The sequence below is a fragment of the Pelodiscus sinensis genome, chromosome 1, assembly GCF_052426305.1.
Source record: "Pelodiscus sinensis isolate ZL-2025 chromosome 1, ASM5242630v1, whole genome shotgun sequence".
In the NCBI taxonomy this organism is placed as follows: domain Eukaryota; kingdom Metazoa; phylum Chordata; order Testudines; family Trionychidae; genus Pelodiscus; species Pelodiscus sinensis.
Window position 1 is genome coordinate 54,790,016 of NC_143052.1, and position 14,935 is coordinate 54,804,950.

General features: G+C 41.6%; 1 protein-coding gene across 2 annotated transcripts in view; it reads left to right on the plus strand.

Moving 5' to 3' along the window:
* PDZRN4 (PDZ domain containing ring finger 4) overlaps positions 1-14,935 on the plus strand; it is a 399,535-nt gene that overhangs the window by 366,260 nt on the left and 18,340 nt on the right. For both annotated transcript variants that reach the window (XM_014572468.4, XM_006120970.5), the window contains 2 exons: positions 11,677-11,775; positions 13,945-14,007. In XM_014572468.4, the coding sequence (XP_014427954.3) occupies positions 11,677-11,775; positions 13,945-14,007 (162 nt within the window). The remainder of the gene's footprint in view (positions 1-11,676; positions 11,776-13,944; positions 14,008-14,935) is intronic.

Genomic DNA, 14,935 nt, shown 5'->3' on the forward strand with positions numbered 1-14,935 from the left:
TTGTTGCCATGACTCCCATCCATTGTCAAAGACAGAAGTGGTAAAAAATAGATTCTACTTAGCAAAGAATCTGTGGAACAGGAATGAAAACAATTTGGATTAGCGCCCTAAACTGTGAGATTTTGTTTTAAATGCCAAGCTTTTGTTTTCAAGATGCACTTTTACTCTTTATGAAGTACATTGTGTTGTTGTCAGAACATGATGTTCTCCTCTCTTTCCCTATGAGAGAAATTAAGAAGTGATAGAAATGGTAGGGTAAAATAAAGCTCAGGGAACATCTTTTACTCTCCTGCTGATTCCTCCTTCTGCTGCAAACCCACTCTCTTGTCTCCTCAGTGGGTTCATCACACCATTTTACACCCACACCAATGTATTGATGTGTAACTCACATCAGCGTTGATAGCCTGATTATGGGCAGAGGACAGGTTCATACAGTTTCACAGTCATTCTTTCCTGTATTTTTAGCTTCCTCTCCAGAGACAATGTGTACTATCTCAGACATTGTTTGTGGGATCTATTTTAATTTTACCAACAGATTTATTAGCTAATGATTGCAATTAACTAGTGTGCCTCAGACACAGGAATATGAGGTTTAAGCATTGCAAGAAACAGCAATCTTAGGGAACGTCTACACGGCAATGTTATTTCGGAATAACCGATGTTGTTCTGAAATAACATAGTTTGCGTCTACACTACAAGCATTTATTTCAACATAATGTCAAAATTATGTTGAGCTGGAGGACTTCTTACTCAGACTCCTATAACCCTCATTTTACAAGGAGTAAGGGAAGTCAGAAGAAGAGTGCTCTTTCTCAGACTTTCTGCTATGTAAACAGTGCCAAAAGCCGAAATAAGCTATTTCAACTTAAGCTACGCAATTGATGTAGCACAAGTTGCATAGCTTATTTAGCTTTAGCCCTGCTGTGTAGACACACCCTTAATGTTTGGTGATTCTCCATTCTGAAAGGATCAGAAGGGTAGCCGTGTTAGTCTGTAATTGAAAAAACTTTAAAAACAACGAATAATCTTACAGCACCTTAGAGACTACAAAAAAATGTGGATGGTATCATGAGCTTTCGTGGGCACAACCTACTTCTTCATATGATTGGGTTGTGCCCACGAAAGCTCATGATGCCATCTACATTTTTTGTTAGTCTCTAATGTGCTGCAGGACTATTTGTTAACTGAGGACTTAGTCCGAGTTAACGTTTGACTACCGCATGTAGCAGTTAGTTTGGACTAAGGGGATTTAAAAATGGTGCCCAGCCGGGAACATGCAAATAAAGCCCGGGATATTTAAATCCCAGGCTTCATTTGCAACTTCGAATGCCTACATTAGCCTCCCTAGTTGGAACTAGGAAGCTAGTGTAGACATACCCTGGGAGAGAGTTAGAAAGTGGAGGTGGGATGTAGGCTCTGAGAGGGAGCTGGGTGCTGAGTCAAGGTTCTCTGTAATTTTTTTCATTCATGTGCAGAATACAAATGTGCACCACCAATGGAAACACAGGCTGCTGGCTGTGGAGAGCTGTGGGCTAATCATTGGAATCTTTTCTGGGCGGCCTCCCAACCACTCAGCTTACAGGGAACACTGTGCTGGGTGCAGGCTCTGGGCTGGGGCAGAGGATTGTGATGCAGGAAGGAATGCAGGCTCTGGGAGGGTGCTGCTCTGGTCCACATGACCAGCAGAGACCCGGGAGCTGGCCACGTGATGCCTCCCTCTACACAATGTGAGCCAAAGCAGCAGGGCCAGGTGGCAGGAGCAGCGACTTTAAAAGTAAGATTAACTTACCTGGCAGTCCCGTTCTTCCAGTGCCTGGCTCTGTTGGGGGGCAGGGGTGATTTGATTGGTGTGGGGCACTCCCAGTGCTGGGGGTGCCTGGCTCAGGGGGAGGGGTGAGTGCACTGGGATGGGGGACGCTGCTGAGGGCCTGGGTCTGAGGCAGGGGTGAGTGCATTGGGATGGGGGGCGCTAAGAGGGCTTAGCTCTGGGGGGTGGGGTGAGTGCATTGGGATGGGGGAACTGGAGGGCCTGGCTCAGGGGAAGAGGTGGGTGCATTGGGAGTTAGTGTGTGGCCCCAAACTGGAGGGAGTGGTGCATCTTTTGCTTAACAACTTTAAGCAAAAAAAGTCTCCCCCCTTTTTTTTTCCTTCACAGGATTTTTTCCCGGTGTTTTTTTGGGGGGAGGGACAGGTGTTCAGTATTTTTTGTTAAATCATCTGGCAACCCTACAAACTGCTGCCTAATAAGCACCCCTGCGTGCTCCCCTTTATTGCATCCTCTGGTCCCATCTGCTGCTCTTTGCACACTTCCTCCCTCGTGTGTCCACAGGATTGCCTGCTGCCCCCCGACAGCACAGTGGGCCTAGAACTGATTCCTCCACTCCACCCCATCCCGAGCCACCCCATCCTGGGCCACAGGGATGTGCCAGCAGCCATGTAGAGCAAGTAGCCAGAAGCTGCTCTAGTCCTGCTGTGCTGCCACTGGGGGCGGGAAAGGAGGGGCTTCCTGAGCTGTCTTAAATTGCCCATGGGCAGCAGGCAGGCCGAGGGATGCACAGGGTGGGGAGAATGCATGTGAGGGGCAGGTGGGGCTGGGGGATCAACTTGTCTCTGAATTTTGGTGGAGACAGGTCTCAGGCCAGGAATATTCCTGGTGCCCACGCACCATGGACCCATAGAATTAATCGGCTCTGGTGGAGAAAGGAAGCCAATGAAGGAACTTTAGAAGGAGGTAACATTGTCAGCAATGAGCAGAAAAGATGACCTTAGCAGCCATAATTTTAATGAATTTAAGAGGGGGGAGTGGGTGGCTGGAATAGCTGGTGCTCACAGGAGGAAGCGGACGTACTGAAAACACAGTGTGATTAGGGCCTGGTTAAGAGTGTTGACAGTGTGCACAGAAGGGAAATGCTTCTCCAAGTTTATGATCAATCTATTGCAGTCTCCTTCATGTTAATAACTCTCATGCATCTGATCCGGGGGGTGGGGGGGAGGAGAAAGACGTTTTCTCAATTTAGGTTCTCAAGTTAGAATCACGTTTTTGCCTTTCTGAAAAGAGTCTCGCCCAAGATAGTTGCTGTGGAGTTGGTGATATGTTTTCTAAGTTTTCTATGTTTTTCTAAATGATTCCAGCTCTCAATATGAAAGTCCTTTCAACTAGTTTTCCATTTCCCAACTTAAAAGTAAATGTTTACAGGGTCATCTGTCATGGCCCTTAACCTCTTTTTATCAGTTCTACAAAGACCACAACTTAGTGGATAACATTTATAACCTACTTTCCTATCATCTAAAGAAATGACAATATTAACCTAGCTTTGTTTCCTCCAAGGAGATGATAGCTCCTAACCTGGTTCTCTGTCTCCTGAGGCCAATTGCCTTTCAACTGGTTTTTCATCTCTGAAGGGAATGATGATCTTTAACCTCAGACAGAAGGTCATAGCCTTTAACCCACTACTCATCATATTGGAGGGTGACAGATTTAATCTGTTCTTCACACCTTCATGAGAATGACCCCCTCCTCACTACTGAGCAAATTAGTTGAAACTATAGTAAAAAGTCAGCATGGTTTCTGTAAAGGGAAATCATGCCTTACTTATCTATTAGGGTATGTCTACACTAGCCACTCTAGTTCAAACTAGTCATTCAAACTTGCAAATGAAGCCAGGGATTAAAATAGCCCGGGCTTTATTTGCATGTTCCCGAGTGCCGCCATTTTTAAATGCCCGGTAGTTCGGACTCCCTGCCCACGGCTACACACGGCACGAGCTAGGTAGTTCGAACTAAAGCCCCTAATTCAGACTACTGTTACTCCTCCTGCAATGAGGGGGTCAATAAACATGTGGACAAGGGAGATACAGTAGATATAGTGTACTTAGATTTCCAGAAAGTCTTTGACAAGGTCCTTCACCAAAGGCTCATAATTAAAGTAAGTTGTCATGGGATAAGAGGGACAGTTTGATAACTGGTTAAAAGACAGGAGATGAAGGGTAGGAATAAATTTTAAGTATTCATAATGGAGAGAGGTAACTAGTGGTGTCCCCCAAGGATCTGTCATGGGACCAGTCATATTCAATTTATTTATAAATGATCTGGAGAAAGGGTAAAGAGTGAGGTGTCAGAATTTGCAGATGATACTAAACTGCTCAAGATAGTTAAGAGCAAAGCAGACCATGAAGAGCTTAAAAAAGATCTCACCAAACTAAGTGGTTGGGCAACAAAATGGTAAATGAAATGTAATGTTGATAAATGTGAAGTAATGCACATTGGAAAAAATAATCCCAACTGTACATACAATATGATGGGGACTAATTTAGCTATAACTACCCAAGAGAGAGAGAGATCTTGGAGTCATTGTGTATAGTTCTCTGAAAACATCCACTCAGTGTGCAGTGGCAGTCAAAAAACAAACAGAATGTTAGGGATCATTTTAAAAGGGATAGCAAATAAAACAGGGAATATCTTATTGCCTCTATATGAAACCTGGGTACGTCCACATCTTGAATACTGCGTACAGATGAAGTCACCTTATCTCAAAAAATATACATTAGCTTTGGAGAAAGTTCAGAAAAGGTCAACAAAAAATGATTAGGAGTTTGGAATAGGTCCCATATAAAGAGAGATTAAAAAGATTTGGACTTTTCAGATTAGAGAAGAGGAGACTAAGGGGGGATATAATAGAGGTCTATAAAATCATGACTGATGTCGAAAAAGTAAATAAGGAAAAGTTATTTACTTGTTTCCATAATATAAGAACGAGGGGGTCACCAAAATGAAATTATTAGGTAGCAGGTTTAAAGCAAACAAAAGCAAGTTTTTCTTCACACAGCACACAGTCAACCTGTTGAACTCCTTGCCAGAGGATATTGTGAAGATGAGGACTTTAACAGGGTTCAAAAAAGAACTAGATAAATTCATAGAGGTTAGGTCCATCAATGGCTATTAGCCAGGATGGATAGAAATGGTGTCCCTAGGCTCAGTTTGTCTGGAAATGGATGACAGGAGAGGAATTACGTGATGATTACCTGTTCTGTTCATTCCCTGTGGGATATCTGGCATTGGCCACTGTTGTCACACAGGATCCTGGGCTAGATGGACCTTTGTTCTGACCAGTATGGCTGATTTTATGTTCTCTTAGCCATCTTTCCCATCTTTTAAGGAATTGCTACCCTAGGAATCTGCTCCATTATATTTCATGAGGTAACAGTCCTTGAAGGGATTTATTGAAATGTTTGAAAGAAGTCACTTATGGCACAAAACTGAAAGAACTGTTTTCTGGTGTTGTTTTGATTTCTGTCACTAACAACAGAATACTTCTCTTGTTGGGAGGTGGCTGACTCTCAGAGCCTAGGGGAAGAGTTTAACCCCAGCCTCTAGCCTCTGCTCCCATCCTTCTCCCAGATGTGTACCATTGAACATTGTCTTGATTTTCACAGGATTCGTGTGATATTGAATTCTGAAGAAAGGGCAATCAGTCCTCAAATGTAAAAAAAGAAAAAATAAGAGGAAACAGATGTATGTGTTCCCAAGAGGGATTTAAAGAGGAAAATCATGATTTTCATATATTCACTGCTGTTGTCAGACTCATTCTTTCTACTGTTAAAGACCAGTGGGGAAAAATCACCAACAGACAGCTGTCATAAAGCCCGTTGTCAGATGTTTCTCTGGGTGAAAAATGAGCTTTGTGGACCAGGTCCTCAGCTGCTGTAATTCAGTGTTGCTCCGTTGAAGTTATTGGAGCCCTGCCAGTTTACCCCAGGTGCAAGGCTTCTTGACTCTTCGGTTGGTGGTTGATTTAATATACTATGTAAAATGTTTATGAATTCTCTAAAATATCACATTAGACTTGTGTTTGAGTAATGCTTTAGGACACTAATGTGTCTTGTGCACCATGAAAAAGAAATTAGCTTTTGTTTAGTGGCTTGTATATGCAGTCTTCTGGCTTTGGAAGATGTATTTCCATACTAAACATCTTACCTCTTCCACTTTCTGTCCTAAACTGAGTAACAGACGGGTTGACTACAAACTAAAGAACATGGAACTTTTATCAGACAATTCTGCTCCAGCTCTAGATATTAGCCTTTCAAGGAGGAAGAGCCTTTCAGAGGAGACTCCATCTCTTTGAGAGATTATAATAATCCAGGGCCATGTGCACACAGTCATTAGCCACCTTTATGCACGTTGCAATTAGAAATTAATTTAGGATTTTTGCCTACACAGTCTCAGGTCTCCACAATCTCAGGCAGAGTACACAAGCTGGTCTGATGCATTCCATCTAGTAAAGGATTGTGATCAAAAACAAATCATTTAATCATACAGTGAGTCCTAACAAACTGTTCAAACTCCAAGATCAAAACATGCAGAGTCTCCCTGTTCATTTTGTTTCATGCCCTGAATAGTTTAATTCTGCTCATTAAACCAACATTCTCTATAAGGATTCCATTCATTTCCCATGAAACATTCATACATCTTGATTGTAAAAAGGATTTTGAGATGAATCATCCAAAAGAACTTCAAGGTCATGATACACTGAAGAAATTATGTGCTGAGCAGCCCTTGGGATCCTTGTCCATCCTCCGTTCAGGCAGTTTTGGAGGTTGTGTTGGCAGGACAATGAAAGTCAATGGATTTCAGCTTGTGCACAGCTCCTCATTTTCCTTGATTTAAAGGTCTCAAACTCAGTCCTTTATGGTGTATTTAGGCTTCCTTATAGGCCTCCAAGGGACCACAAGCTTCTTTATTCTTTAAAAAGTATACCTTGTTGGTGTAATTGAAGCTGTTTTGTTACTGTAATTCCTTCCTAATGGCACCATTCTAGTCAAGTGTTCTTTTTCCCCCTGGAGGCATTGGTTATTACAGGATTTGAATAGGCCTCTATTCAGTATACATACTGTCATGCCTAATGCCAAAATAAGGTCACTGTTAGTGATTCTCTTTCTTAGTGAAATAAGATTTCAGCTTCCTTCTTTGAAACCTAACATATAATACGTGCCCTTTCCACTCCTCAGCATATAAATGGATATCCAAAGCAACTACCCTTTCTAAGGTATACCAAACAATCTGATAGTGTTCCCCTATTTTTCTTATTAACTTATTAAAATATTAAATCAAGTTTATACAGTTTATGCTACACTTATTGAGCATATGTGAACTTATATACTAGGAAAGGAACAGGAGTAGAATAAGCAGTAGGTCCCTTTTACAAAATTTCTCTAATAAGAAACAAAATGCCATGGGAATTATTGGTAAAATTATCATTGTAAGCCATAATCTGCCAGTCAGTAGTATGGTGACATACTGCCCCAGAAGGAGCAATTCTATCTAGCCATTTATATGGCCTTCATCACCATAGTTCAGGGGTTTTCAGACTTCATTTCACCACAACCCTCTGCTGACAACCAAAATTGCTACATGATCTCGCGCGGTGAGGGGGCAACCAAAACCCGAGCCTGCCTGAGCTCCATTGCCCCAAGTTTGGGGGCCAAAACCCGAGTCCCACCACCATAGGCCGGGGGCCTGTAACCTGTAACTCCTGCATGGTGGGATTCAGGTTTCGGATTCAGGTTTCAGCCTCAGGCACTAGCAACCTGTAACTCCTGGTGATTCTATTAAAATAGAGTCATAAGCCATTTTGGGGTCCCAAGCACAGTTTGAGAATCACTGACAAACATTAATGGACTTTATCCTTATGATATCCTTGCAAGGAAGGAAGTACAAGCCCTTTGTTCTGAATCGGGTACTGAGGCACAGATTAGATTAAGTGATTTGCTTGCTTGAAAAGTCAGGTCTCTTGAGTCCCAGTGCAGTGCCCTATCTATAGAGCATGCTTTCTATCCTCTAAAGACGAGGTTCTCAAACTTTTTGGCCTATGGCCCACTCTACTTAATACAAACCTTTCCGTGGACCATCAGCCAACCACCCATGATGACAAAATGAGTGTAGACTGGGGTTGGGTTGTAGGGTCTGGGTAGGAGGTAGGGTACAGGCTGAGGGTGGAGGGGCAGTTCAGTGGGAGGTAGGGTGCAGGAGGTAGGGCACAGGAGAGGGATGAGGATGTGTGTGGGTGGGGTTTGGACAGAATCCGTCAATAGGAGCAGTGAGGAAAGCCTTCAGGTGAATGGTTTCCTGAACTGCCTTTTCCCCAGCTAGGAAAGAGGGAGTGAGAGCACAAAGCTGCTTCTTTCTCCCATGAGCTAAATCCAGACTTCCTACAGTGGGAAGCCAATCCCACAAGGAGTGGGGGCGGGGGGACTAGAGCACCTGTGTGGGATCCCAGCTGCAAGGGAGAATGAGCCTCAAGTCCATGGCCCACCTGCAATACGGACCACACTTTGAGAGCCACTTCTCTAAAGGCATTGTGCCCTAGGTCAGTGCAAAGCCTTTGGAGTGTTGGGAGTATAACAATTGCCTCACAAATTGAAGGGCACAGCCTTCATTCCCCTGGTACAGCATTACCCCTAATTGCTGCTTAAGAGGAGTGGAGAACACAGACCCTGCCTCGTCCTTCTTGGTCCCATTGGAAAGGCTAGTGCTGCTGTAAGAGTCCTTGTTCTTCCTGGATGCAAAGGATCATTGCCAGATAATAGGGGGGAGGAAAAAGCTGTGGCCTCTTCTCTTTTTTCCCATTTGTGCGCTCAGGAAAGTGAGATACAATCCCAATATGTAGTTTTCAGAAAGGCTGTAAAGAAACCCAGTGGCTGGAATCCAGAGTGTCTGAAACAAACTTAAGACACTGTAGATTATTCTTTATTACAGATATTTATTTCACAATATTCAACACTTGTATTTGGTATGAGATTCCCATGTGAAATCCTAGATATTTGTACTGGTGTGTGTAGTAATAATTACTCTTCTCCCTGCCTCTGAGATGCCACAGCTGGGGCATTTATCACCCTATGCTTTCGGCATCATCTCATAATTGGCGGGTGTGACATTTGGGGTTCACCAGGGCAATAAATAGTTGAGCCAAACAGTGTCTTGCGCCCATGCAGCTTTGATTCAGAGTTCTCACCCCTAACAGCCTGCCAGCAGCCCACAAGCTGCACCCTGGCTTTGTCCAGTTTAGATACTCCTTGCAGCTTCACGTAAGGTCCGTTTTAGCCCCAAATTTGCCCCAAGTCATTGTCCTGCACTCCCTCTCCTTGGACCCTCACAGAAAAAGTATTAGGTTCACATCCTTCTATAGAGCCAGTTAACTTTCCAACCTGTCAGCTTGATAGAAGCACACAACTGAATTTACCCTGCACTGATGATTACAACAAACTAAAGATTTTCTTGGTGTTGCCAGGTCCTTAACTCAAAGAAGTTTTGTTTTTCTTCATTTAAATCATTGCTCTGGGATGGGACTGGGGGTGAAGGGTTCAGGATGCAGGCTATTCCTGGGAGAGAGGATTGCCCCAGCCCTCTCTCACTGCAGCAGCTTGGGACCAGGTGAGAAGCACCTCTCTATGACCACTGCAGCTGCAACAGGCACAGTCTAGGGAGGGGTGCATCTTCCCCTGTTAGGGGCCAGACAGACACACCAACAGACAAATTCTCTGAAATCTATAATAGATAGCTATCCCTTTCCACACCCTTGCCTTCAGCTAGCCCAGTGAGATTATAGTTGTCCGTGTCCCCATTTCTGGCCCACTGGTGCCCCCTGTTGCCATTCTACAGTATAAACTCCCTCTTACAAGACCTCGCCTCTTACAAATTCCACGCATACCCCACATTGGCACAACTAAACTGTTACCTTGTGTTGAGTTATGTTAAGAGGAAACTGTATAGGAAATTTGGTGGTCCTACCTGTTACTATTTAGGAGGAGTTCTTGAACAGACAGACTGATGGATGGATGGACAGACAGACAGAGAGGCACATTTCTAAATAATATGGTTAGATGTAGAATGACAAAAGAGCATGGACTAAGGGTATGTCTAGACTACATTTTTTTCAAAAAAACTGACTGTTTTTCGAAAAAACTTTATCTGCATCCACACTGCAATCGTGTTCTTTTGAAATTAAATTGAAAAAATGTAAGGGAGGGGGGCTTGGCATTGGTAAACCTCAAATTATGAGGAAGAATGCTCTTTTAGAAAGAGCTCTTTTGAAAAAAGGCGTGTGTGGACGGAGAACAGGGACAGTTTTTGAAAGAAGAGGAGGTCGAAAAAGGACAGGTGTCCTGGTGACCATTCTGTGAATAGCAATCAGAGCTTTCTTTCAAGAGAGTGTCCATGCAGTCTGGACACTCCCTTTCGAAAAAGCAAATCACTTTTTCAATCCGGTTTTGAGGTGTGGACGCTGTCTTTTGAAAGAAGTTTGCCGTCTAGACGTACCCTAAGTAATACCAAGTAAAAGTAATATAGGGAGAAACGGTTATAGGCACATCACAGTGAAAACACACATTCAAAAATGTAAAACTTAGTCTAGGCTGTGTTCAGGATGATTTCTCTTAATCCATAGCTTCTTTCCAACTTTTGACTGGCCAGAACTCTTCACAGAGATTAAATCTCTTGGGTATTTTGTCTCCTTAAAGAGCAAGATAATTTAGAGGTTTGCTCCCCCTCTTCTTAGGGTTCAGTGAGCCTTTTGAATGTATTCTTCTGAAGGGTACCCCAGAAAAAGTTCACGAGTTCAAGTTCAGAAAAGGAGACATAAGGTCTGGAAGATGAGACTCCATGCTAGCTCCTCCCCCACTGGTGCTTGCTATTATGCTAATTATGTCTCCTGCTGTAACCTCCATGAAAAATGAACAGCCATTGACATTAGGTCACATCTGTTTTGAGATGTCGGCCTCTTCCCTTTCCCTAGAGTAAATCTTTTTGTCATATCCCCCTGACATGCCTGATTTGAACCCCTTTCAGTCAGAGTCTGAAGCATAAAATAAGTGTGTATCCATAATTTCACATATAGCATTGCTACATATATTTTGCAACAATATTGACCTGGATGTTGTTAATTTTACTTCACAAGACATACTTGGTGCAGAGATTTTTGTACTAGTGTAAATACAAAAGTGCCTAGGATCCAAAGCAGGATACTACAGCACCGGCACAAAAAATTTCTCGATGCACCCGTCTGTTATCTAACCATGCCTGCTATTAAGCTATGGCATTGAACTGGCTGTCAGATGAATTATGTTATTAACAGAAAGCTGTGGCTTTGCCTTATGACTTAGCTTGCTGTTAGAAGAGAGTGACACTCATGTGTGATGGATCGAGTAGCCAGCCTGTCCTCTATCCTGTAAATCAGTTGTTGCTGTGATAGGAATAAAATGACTATGTAATATACTGTAAGCAACTTGTATGATCCAAAAGCAAACAAAACAAAACAAAACCAGTAAAATTAGTGCACATCCATATTTCTCAGAGTTAGGCAAGGCTTACCTAACTGTGCTTCTGTAGAATACACCTCTAATCGGTTTAGAGTTCCTTTCTTTATTTATTAAAGATGTTTTCCTCATAAGAATGCACACAGTGCTGCAGACTAAGACTGTCCAAAGGCAGGTTCAATTCCCATGCTATGCATATTTTGATTGAAAGGTATAATGCGGATAGGGAGACATATTGTGTGGTATTGAATGAGATTATTAAAACTTCTCTGTGGTTGACTAATAGAATCTCAATGACTTAGTTCTCCATTCTATTGCAGAATTTCTTCCAAAGACAAATGTCACACTGCATTTGTGTGTTTTCTCTCAGGAGGTGGAGCTGTGTCGTGTTAGCAGTCAAGAGAAGCTGGGGCTGACTGTCTGCTACAGAACAGATGATGAGGAAGACACGGGAATCTATGTCAGTGAGGTAAAGTTGTGGTTGGGAGGACTCAATGGAAAACTAGAAACAAGTGTTCTGAGACCTGACTGCAGTAACACTGGCTATTAGCCAGCACTTGTCACTTTCAGTTAGGAGAGTAAATTATGTTGCCCAAGTAATATAATTATTACCAGCTTGTTTGTTTAATGTGCTTCTATGAATATAACATCATAGTAAGGAAAAAGGCAAAGTCGGAGTATTCTCTGACATATGAATAAAATCCCACTAGTATGTGGAAAGTCAGCAAAAGTTCTGGTTCTCTCACTTCTCTATTCTGCCATTACTTCAGTCATGTTAACAATAACAGTGGCTAATTTATTCATACAATGATCACATATATTCAAAGAGAGGAAGAACAACTTAAAACAAATGGGGAGATGAGTCCATTGGAGAATCTAGTCTATCACAGCACTCTTTGTTTTACCAGCAAACAGAGCCTGATCCTGACACCTTGTGGTGTTGAGCAAACTTAACTCCCATATGCTTCAATGGCAAGTGAGAGTATTCAGAACCCTCCAGGCAGTATTTAGTACCTTGCAATATCAGGCCTAGAAAGATTTTTGGGTGAATTAATTTCATGTGGAGTCATCAGTAATTTTAAAGAGCACAATATTTATAGATAAGAAGGCAAAGATTTCATGAGCCGAAGCTTGGTGGTGATTGTCCTGAGTGAATTTGATACACAAATGGTCACCTTTGGATGACATTGAACAAAAATCAGAAGATCAGTGAGTTTAGCAGAAAGAATTCTCCTGCATTGCTATAAGGTCAATCACATAAAAATGGGAATGGTAAAGATTGTTCTCTAACTGCCAACAGCTCTGTTAAAATACGTGAAACCTACAGTCTTGGACCAAGAATTAGGAATTAGTATGAAACTTGCTAAGAATAAGTCTTCCCATAGGTATGTAAACACTATTATTAACATCTGTTTGGCCTTGTGAGGGGAAAAAATAAAGAGATCTTTTAATGCCACGCACCTTTATACAGTATCTAAAATGTGTTGATTTTCCAAATGGATAGTATTACCCCATTTGGAATCTCTCAGCCCTTTCTTTTAAAGTGAGTAAGTCAGGGAGGTAATATCTTTGATTAGACCAACTTCTATTGGTAAGAGAAAGAGACAAGCTTTCAAGCTTACAATGAGCTCTTTTTCAGATCAGATGAGCTCTGTGTAAGCTCAAAGCTTGTCTTACTCTCACCAATACAAGTTAGTTTAATAAAAAATATTACTTCATCTACCTTTACTCTCTAACATCCTGGAACCAATGCAGCTACAAGCACACTGTGTACATTTAATTGTATTGTCTTTCATTGTTGATTAAACAATTCCAAATATTTTTGTCTGACAGTGCCCAATAAAAAAAAAATCTAACATCTGTACTGGATGTAATCTGCAAACCAAATGCTATACTCAAAATATTTTGCTTGAAAAATAGCTCTTGGCATGACAAGGAAAAATAAATGGCTTAAGATAACCATCAAGGGAAAGGTGATAGATAGTATTTCCCCTCTGAAGAGCACTCAGCGATGAGCTATTGTGACTCTGATAAATGTTAATGGAGCCTTAAATATCTATTTAGGATAAACTAACTTTAAATTAAGCAACTCAAAGCAGAATCGGTCTGTGGGATCCATGAATATGTATATACCATAGAGCTTTCTTTGGTTTTATTGTAATTCTTTGGGAACTGAAAGATCCAGAGGAAATGGCAGCTGGATAGCTGATATAATCATTGAAAAATAAATGTTTTCAGAAAAGGGGATTATAGTTTCTTGTTAAACAAACATAGACCTGCTGCATTGAGATATCCACCTCTCATTAGCAAGGCATCAAAATCACCTCAGCCCAAAATGAATGTCCAGATCCTAAGAATTCTGTCATTGATAATCTGCTCGATGACAGCTGAAGGTGAGTGTTTGACAGTCATGTGGGAAACATTGTTCTGAAAATCATACATACCTCTCTGCCTTTAGACGTTTTTATAACAAGGTTCTGTGATTATTTGTAGAACTGGTATGTTCATCTGACTGTGAAGTAAGATTTAGACTGTCTTTCCACAGTATAAACAGTGGCATTTTTACAAATTCTACAAATTGAGTTGTTTGATGTTGAAGTATTTTCATGATTGTTATTTTTAATACTCTCCTATGCAGGTTGATCCAAACAGCATTGCTGCCAGAGATGGACGGATCCGAGAAGGGGACCGCATTTTGCAAGTATGTGTCTATAAACTCTTTTTTTTTTCCTGAGATACCTCCTGAAAAACAATACAATGCAATCCTCTCTGTAGAATTTTGATGGGAGATGATAATTCTCTTTGTTTTTTTGATGTGTAGAAAATCCATATCTGTCTCTTTTTTCGCACAATAGCTGGGAATTAGAAAGTAGGTATTGAAAAAAATGAAAATGACAAACTTGCTCTGCCTTATGGCCTCATATCCTGTGTTTTTTAATGCCATATTTATGAGAAATCTCATTTTTCTCATGTTCATCTCAATAACGTTTTCTATAATGACAGCCATTAATATGGGTGAGACAGTCTAGCTGGTTATTCTTTGCTAGCATACATTTGAGTAAAACTTAAAGTAATATTGACCATAGATAAGAAGCTTTTGAGAGAGTGATTCTAAAGGCCATTCTGAAGGTGGATTACCTGATGTCTACTCTTTTCTCTCTCTACTGAACCTTTCTGATTTCATTTATACACTATTCACTCAATTGCTCTTTTTATTCTTGGTTTCTGATAACCCACAGTGGGTTTTACATGGCACCATGGTCCAGACAAAAGGGGCGTTAATTATAGAGTGATTAATTGGGTCACTCTTTCACTGTGCCAATAAACCCTACTGGTGCTAACCTAAAGGTACCTAGTTCATTTTCAACATCTTTCAAGAACGAGGTATCTTTTCATTCCCACTAAGAGAGTCCACAAGAGGCAGTTAAAACTAGGGATGTTAAAATGTGCATAAAGTAACCATGTAACTGCTGAAAATTTTAATGACTATAGGGTTACACAGAGGCTGTAGTCGGTTCTCCAGGAATCAGTGCATGTCTTTTAAGCTGGCTCCCCGCGTAAACCGGGAGCCTGCGTGTAGCCATGAATGTTAACTGATAAGCCCAAGCTTATTGGTTAACTGTTTACAT